Source organism: Lontra canadensis, unplaced genomic scaffold, assembly GCF_010015895.1.
Source record: "Lontra canadensis isolate GAN:19392208 unplaced genomic scaffold, GSC_riverotter_1.0 scaffold99, whole genome shotgun sequence".
NCBI classification, from domain to species: Eukaryota; Metazoa; Chordata; class Mammalia; order Carnivora; family Mustelidae; genus Lontra; species Lontra canadensis.
Genome location: NW_022631093.1, coordinates 2,398,646 through 2,406,530, shown reverse-complemented (window position 1 = coordinate 2,406,530; position 7,885 = coordinate 2,398,646). Strand labels below are relative to the sequence as shown.

Sequence of the window (7,885 nt, the reverse complement as noted above, 5' to 3'; positions counted from 1 at the left end):
AAAAAGCTATCTGGAGAGCAATAAAAAGTCTGTTTATCAAACTATTTTAAAAGGCCAAATAATTTCTAACAGGAAAGGGTCAAAAAAGTCGGAGAATATGGGTTCTGAGTGAGCCCAGCTTTAGAACTGTGTTGAGGAGTGCTTTCAGTCCAGCTGGCTGGATGACATTAGGTCTGGAAGACAGGGCTAAGGATGGTAAGGGAGTGTGCATTAAGAAAGACATCGTGGTGTCTATTTTTAACATTCTGTATGATATCATACAGAATGTGAGATAATCTCCCTTTGGTGGGAATACATTTTTCCCAGCAGAGTCCATTGTTACTTATTTACACATACTAACATAGTTAAAAAATGGTGATCTGGTAAAGCAAAGCCACAAATGAGAGCTATTTGGTTTTGGAATGTAGCCAGATACCCTGTGGGACCAACTGGGCACCCCTGGTAATCTTTCAAAATGGTGTTGCAGTTCCCAAGGAGCTCTACCTACTCCTTCCCTAGGGTCTACCCTCCTCGAAGCCTGTGGGATAGATACTGCCAGTCTTACAGCCCCAAGAAGGGGGGAGATAGTGCTTGGAGAACTGGGTGACTTGTTTAAGGTCTCTAGATGAGTAAGGGTTGAGATGAGACCACTTGCTTTTCTGCAGCAGGACACTGATGGAAAAGAGCACCAGGAGGCCATCCCGCAGCTCTGACAGTTATAGCTGTGAAGCTGGGACAAGCTATTTACAGTTTCTTGAGGATTCAATTTCCTCACCTTAAATTCAAGAGATACTAACAGAACTTACCTTGTAATGTTGAGGTTAATACCTGCACAGGGGTTAAAACCATGCCTGGTACTTAATAAACACAGGCTGTATGTGCATCACGCATATCCTGGTCTCCATTAGGTAAGTGAGACACGTTCTAGAACAACTTCCAACCTCCTTTAAAGGAAGTATAAACCTTTATTTAAAAGCTTGCACTGGGCGACTCATACATATCTATATAACAATTAACTTCTCCCCCATTAAAAGGAGTGATTCTCCTCCCCATGACAATTCCAGCCGGCTAAATTGCCATAACTTATAAGCAACTTTTTTTTTTTTTTTTTTGTCACTTGTTGAAAATACCCCTCATAGGTGTACCTCGTGCTGGGCAATATATGGTTCTTGAAAACTTTCCATATGCATATCAAAGTATAATTCCCTACTGACTTATAGTTTCAGAAAGTCTTGATCTGCAAGGAATAAACAGTGGTTTCTAACACTTTTTGTTTTAGGCTTATTGATCCTAAATTCTTGCCAAATGTTTTATTTCACTTGGAAGCCTTGCAGCATGCCTTTCTGAAACACAAAGATTCTTCTGGGAGTTTAAGTAACCCTCCTCTGATTTAAGGGTGTAATAGACATTAGTTATTATTATTACTACTTTGGTGGTTTAGATTTTGTCTTTCTCAAGGCAGGTCATACCTGTGTTTGTGATCTTTGTTATCCTGTCTCAGTCAAGCCTCTCTTTTACCATGGAAAATCTCTAATATTTTATTCTGTCCTCTAGACCTTCAGCAACTGAGATTGCTATAATTATTGCCTCCCACAATTTTTCTGCAGAGACAGATTTAATTTGCATTTAAAAATAATTTATGCCGCTTAGCTAGAGTTCCAGGCAAGGAAGGTGGGAAGGTCAGATCAGGGCCTGCATTCATTTGTTTGTTTGTTTGTTTGTTTTTAATATCCATGTGTGGATGCAACCTGCATTTAGCTGATCAATCCAAACTCTTTCAATAATAGAATGCCTGGAAGGGGCAGAAGAAGATGAGGAGAAACTGAAGAAGTAAGTAGACAAAAAGACAAGAAAAATACGGTAGCAGGAGCTGGAGAAAGTTTAAGGGAAGTACATTATCACACAAGCAGGAACAAAATGGGAAACTTATTTATTTCATTGCTTAAATCAAAACATTCCATTAAGGACGGCCTTAAATTATGCCAGAGACCTCACTGATAAATATATATGGAGGGGAAAAGCCACACTCCCTTGTGCCACAAAAACTATTTGTTATAGCTAATGACATGCAAACATAATTTGCAAAAGCAGAGCATTACCACAGTATGATATTTTAAAAAGGCTGGTTGAGTAAATAGAGTCCCCATCTTTAAAATAGAAAAAGAGACATTATAGTTACAGTGTGTTGAACCTGGGACCTCCTGGTAAATAGCTACAAACCTTCTCAATTACAGACAAGAATAAAGGTCTAGAGAAGTTAAGCCATCCCTCTAAGGTCACTGAGCAAAGAATTCTGCATTTACTATTTTGGAATAAGTTGTTTGCTTTCAGATGGCTTTTAAAGGTGGATATAACATAGTTTTTGCTTCTATAGAATTTTCATATAAAATGGTTGCTGTTTAAGTATCCCTACTTAACCAGTTATTTTTCTGGTGTAATGCTATGACATATTTTTCTTTGAATATCCACCTACTGCATTGAAAGGCTCAGCCAGAATGGAAAACCAGATTCAGACACATGGCACAATGGTGCATTCACAGATAAATCACACTTAAAATATTAAATGTTCATGCCAAATCAAAATAACCACCCACCAGTGCCGAAGAGGCTGTTTATATTTCATCATAAAGACAACCAGAAATTGAAAGTATTTGCCAAAATGTCTCTTTTCTCTCACTGTTAAGTCATTCTCACTCCCAAGATGCTCGTTTTCTAATATTGAGCATTCACAGTACAACTGAAATTAATTACATTCACAATGGTCACATTCTGTGTTCAAGTCTCTCTAGAATCTTGAGCGTCTAAAATGAGGTAGATAAATGTTTAAGGGTTTTGTTGTTGGGACTAATTTCCTTTAGATCCTGATCATCTTTTTTTTTTTTTTTTTTAGGTAGAATTCCAAAATACTTAGCAAAAGATTGAAAATGAGCATTTTGCCTAAAAATTGAAAAATATAATTTCAAAAGGTTATTATGAAAGTTGTTTTACCTCATTTTAACTTAAAAACAGGATAAAAGCATCAAATTACAAAACCACTAGTATCTTAAAGCTGACAATCCAGCAGCACACTACATTTAAAGAGGCCCTTGCTCTAGTTCTGGTTTGGGAGCGTGTAGATGGCGGAGGTATTGGGTTAACTCATTCAGGGCACTTAACTCTGATCCTAAAATCTGAGCCTCCAATGTTCAAGCCTGATGTCTGGAGTTCTTTATAGAAGGTTCTCACTGAGATCTTGACTACCATTTCAGAGACAGGTCAAGCTTCAGGGAGAAGCTAGAGGTGTTCGCCCACGGGGGTAAAATAGGCTTCAGTGGACAAAGCTGGAAACAGGATGGAGCCACAGGTGCTGAGCCGCTGTTTTGGCCAGGCTTAGACTGCGAGGGGCAGGCCGGGTTACATCAACCAAGCTGAGCTTCACGGACCCTCAGGTTGTGGGGGGTAGGCCGGGCACTAGACCAGCCAAGGGTCCTGGAGTAGATCGACGAGAGATTTCTGAAAAAGCCGGCAGGCTACTGCGGGCCTTAGTCTTTTTACGTGGAGCCATGGGCGAGGCACCCAAGAACTTGCTAAAGGAGCCCGACTTCCTCATGCCTCGAGCCAGGTCTTGGAGCATCAGATCATCGGCGAGGACACCCAGAAACGCGCTGGTGGTGGAACTGAGGATGGTGGCGGCCACTTGCACTGGGCGCCGGGTCGCAAAAGTGCCACCACCAGCACCGGTGACGTCTGCCTCGGTAGAGCCTCTAAGGCAGGGGTCGCCGAGGAGGCGGCGAAGCGCGTACGAGGCACCGGGCGGCAGGTACTGGTAGGCTCGCCGTCCGCTGTGGTCACGCACGTGCACCTGCGCACCCAGGCGCACCACCAGCGTCACGGCGGCGTCCTCGTGGCCATGCAGAGCCGCCAGGTGCAGCGGCGTGTAGCCGCCATGCGAGCGCGCGTTCACGTCCACCGGCGCGCCCCCGCGTCGCGCGACCTCCACCAGCTGCAGCGCCATCTCGCGGTCGCCGCTCTTGGCGGCCCAATGCAGGGCCGTGAAGCCAGATATGAAGTCGCGCTTGGCCGCCAGGCCGCTGTCGCGCAGCAGCAGCCCGTGCAGCTGGTGGGTCCAGCAGCCCCCAGACGCCCGCACTAGCCACTCGTGCTCGGTCGGCTCCAGGGGCACAGCAGACGGTGGCGGCGCGGCGGGCGCTTCGTCCGCGTCCGGACTCAGCAGGCGCGGGCCTGCGCGCGACAGGCGCCTCAGGTGCGGGGAGCGGCCCGGGCCCAGGCTGAGGCCCAGGCCAGACTCTTCCACTGACAGCCGCCGCAGCAGCAGCGGGGAGCTCCGCGGGCTCGGCTCTTCCGACAGCTGCCGGCGCAGGCCCTGCTCCTCGGCCCGGATCCGGAGCGCGGCGGGGCCTGGGACGCAGCGCACAGGCAGCATGCAGGGCTTCGGAGGCGGCTGCGCGTGCCGACCAGGTGCTGGCGCTTCTTTCGTCGCCCCACGCCCAGGTTCCGGGACCCGTGCCTCTGCGTGGGGCAAGGCCTCCACCGACCGCGACCTAGACGGCGGGACCACGTCTGTAGGGAGTCCCTTGGGGGGCAGGGCCAGCTCAAAGCCTGAAATCTGGGCGTCTGAGGGCGCCCCTGACTGCTGAGCCGGACCTAACAACACCTCCCCGGCCGGCTGAGTGGGCTCTGAGGCCGGAGCCCCCGGCGTGTCCTGTGGCTCTACCGGCGGGGCCAGGTCCTCAGGTGGTTCCACCGCCTGCTGCGCCGCGGCCGGGGATGGAGCCCCCGGGTCGGCCGGTTCCCCCTGTGAGACCGAAGTGATCTTCGAAGGCAGGGCTGGTGCCCCGAACGTGCCGGAGACGCACGAGGGCAGGGGCTCCGGGGCCCCTCCGGGCCGCAGCTTCTTCTTCAGCACTACGAACTTGACGCCGTCGAGCTCCTTCACCACAGCCACGTCGTTGACAAATTGCTTGAAGCGGTCCCTGCGGGCGGCGCGGCCGCGGGGGTCGCCCGCATCCAGCAGGGGCTTGAAGCGGCTCAGCAGATCGGAGTTGCGCACCTTGCCTCCATGCTCCAGCAGGAAGCCCAGCACAGCCGCCTGGCTCACCCCGGCGGCGGCGGCCGCGGCCGCGGCGGCTAGCGCCATGGTGCAGTCCAGCCCCGCAGGGGAGCAGAGGCCGCCCCTTCCCACGCGCCCTCGGTACCCGGCTGCCGGGGCAGGTGCACGTCTCCGCGCCGGCTGGGACGAGCGGGAGCAGGGGTTCCGGGAGCGAGGTCTTCCTTTGCCAGGCTCACCTGATCGTTTCACCGAGGCGGGACGGGAGTGTCCCTGAAGCTGGACCTTGGTCACGCCCGCGTCGTGGGGCCCGGGTGTCTCCCGGAGGAAGGCGCGGGGGGCCGCATTGCGAGCCCACCGCCTCCGGCTCGCCGGGCCCCCAGCCTTCGAGGTAGGTTTCTGCCTTTGTATTGTGTCCAATAGGCGCCAGGTTCCATCCCCCGTGCTCGTCGCTCGCCTTACAGGTGACAGCTGCCACCGGGGCCGTGGAGGGAGTGGAGGAGCGGAAATTATCCGCCGCCCTCCTCCCCTACCCGGAGTTAAAGGCGCAGTGCCATACTTCAGCTGACTCCCGGTTGCTAGGTGGGTGTGTTCTCCAGGCATGCCGCGGTCTACCGGGAGAGGCAGAAATTTTTATTTCTCTAAGGAATAGTTCACCACCACAAAATATTGGGAGATGATTTAAGAGCAGTAGTTTATTTAAAGACCATCAATACCTTTCCCCTTGTGGATTGCGTTACACAAGGAAGAGGGCTTCTTGTATTTGCAGCAATGACAACTCGCTGCGCATGGCAAGGTAAGTTACCCGAGATTTAGAAGAAATGTTTTAAAAGCAATTATGTCATGGTAAAATAGTACATTTTTACATGAAAAGTTGAAAATAGAACCACAAGGAACAAGGAGATATATCACTTGGAGTCACCATTAACATTTTGAAATATTTTCTTCTCCCCCATATACATGTGTATACTTGTTTTTGTCTTAAAATGAGAAAGCGAAAATCATGCTGTATTTTATTTTATTTATTTATTTGACACACAGAGATCACAAGTAGGCAGAGAGGCAGGCAGAGAGAGAGAGGAGGAAGCAGGCTCCCTGCTGAGCAGAGAGACCGATGCGGGCCCCAATCCGAGGACCCTGAGACTATGACCTGAGCTGAAGGCAGAGGCCCAACCCTCTGAGCCACCCAGGCGCCCCTCATGGTGTATTTTATTTTATTTTATTTTATTTTAAAAATATTTATTTATTTGTCAGATAGAGAGGGAGAGAGAGCGAGCACAGGCAGACAGAGTGGCAGGCAGAGGCAGAGGCAGAGGCAGAGGCAGAGGGAGAAGCAGGCTCCCCACCGAGCAAGGAGCCAGATGTGGGACTCGGTCCCAGGACGCCGGGATCATGACCTGAGCCTAAGGCAGCTGCTCAACCAACTGAGCCACCCAGGTGTCCCCTTCATGGTGTATTTTAAAAGCTTTATTTAATCCATAAATATTTGTTGAACACCTGGTTTGTGCCAGTACCTTTCCAGGCTGTAATATCCCAGTTAGCAAGACAGATAAAAACTCCTAACCTAGTGGAGATCACATGGCTGGGGGGAGGGGGACAGAAATAATATGGTGAATCTGAAAATTGTATAATATGCTAGATCAATACTTGGAGAAAATAAAGCAGAGTAAAAAAGAGGAGGGGCAGATTGCAATTTTGCACCCTGTTTTCAGTGTTCGACTCATTTGTAGGTCCTAATTATACAAGGATTTAAAGAGATCAAGTACTTAATGCAGCTAGGTAGGAGAAGAAGCTTTTGGGGTGAGTAAACCACCAGGGCAAAAAAGTGGGATCAGGTTCTTTATTTACAAACACCATACTACAAGGGGTACCATTTCTTTGTAGCTAAAGAGAACAAGCCTGGAGTCAAAATTGCGCCTCTGAATCATAGCTCTACCTTGGACTACTTGATTGACCTCCCTGTTCCTCAGTTTTCTTAACTGTAAAGTGGGGATGATAATAGTGCTTACCTCATCGGGTTGTTGGGAGGATTAAATGAGAAAATAAACATAAGAGACTTAAAACGATGGTTGGCCCACAGTAAACATTCACATTATTATTGGTTGTATAGCAACTGCTATACCATTATTACTGACCCAAAGAAAAAGAACAGTAAAATGGGAAAGGCTATCCTTCTTTCCCCAATCCCATTTCCCAAGGCTGTCTTCAGTCCTGTTTCCAGAATGCATACAATTAAATCTTTTTTTTCCCACTTTGTATTATATTGTGAGCATTTTCCTCAATGACGATATCCTTTAAAAATATGTGATTTTTACTATAACATCAAATAAATGTAGTAGTATTACACTTGTTTTTTTACAGTTGGTAGTTTATAGTTTCCAGCTTTTAGTTCTTAGGAATGGTGGTGCTCATATATAAAACTTTGTGTACATTGTTGATTAATTCCTTGGGATAGAATCCTTCAAGTGTATTACTAGGTTCAAGGGATTTATTTTCAAAACTCTTGAAACTTATTTCTAAATTGTTTTCCAGAAAAGTTACAGCCCCATGAAAGTACTTTGTCTTTCCCCCAATGATATTGAGTAGCATCTTTTAATTTCTCAGTTTGGAAGGTGAAAAGTTGTAGCCCACGCTAGTTTCCATTTATTTTATTACTAATGATCTTAAACTTTCCTCTGATTATATATTGTCCATTTGAATTTGTTCTTTTATGAATTGCCTTTTCCCCCCTTTACCCATTAATAGTTTCTTGTTGATATGTAGTTATTAATCTTCTATTATATATGTTGTCAAGATTTTCCCAGTTTGCCATTTGCCTTTTAATTTTTTATTAACGACAACTAGTTTTTAATTGTAAAT

General features: G+C 47.5%; 1 protein-coding gene across 1 annotated transcript; it reads right to left on the bottom strand.

Annotated features, from left to right (window-relative positions):
- Positions 1 to 1,092: 1,092 nt before the first annotated feature.
- Positions 1,093 to 5,771, bottom strand: SOWAHA (sosondowah ankyrin repeat domain family member A). The gene has a single exon (XM_032837676.1). It carries the CDS (start codon positions 5,627 to 5,629, stop codon positions 3,404 to 3,406), a length of 2,226 nt encoding a protein of 741 aa, XP_032693567.1. The 5' UTR covers positions 5,630 to 5,771; the 3' UTR covers positions 1,093 to 3,403.
- Between the last annotated feature and the right edge of the window lie 2,114 nt (positions 5,772 to 7,885).

Coding starts and splice junctions, on each gene's coding strand:
- SOWAHA (XM_032837676.1), bottom strand. CDS start 5,629: ATGCCTGGAGAACACACCCACCTAGCAACCGGGAGTCAGCTGAAGTAT.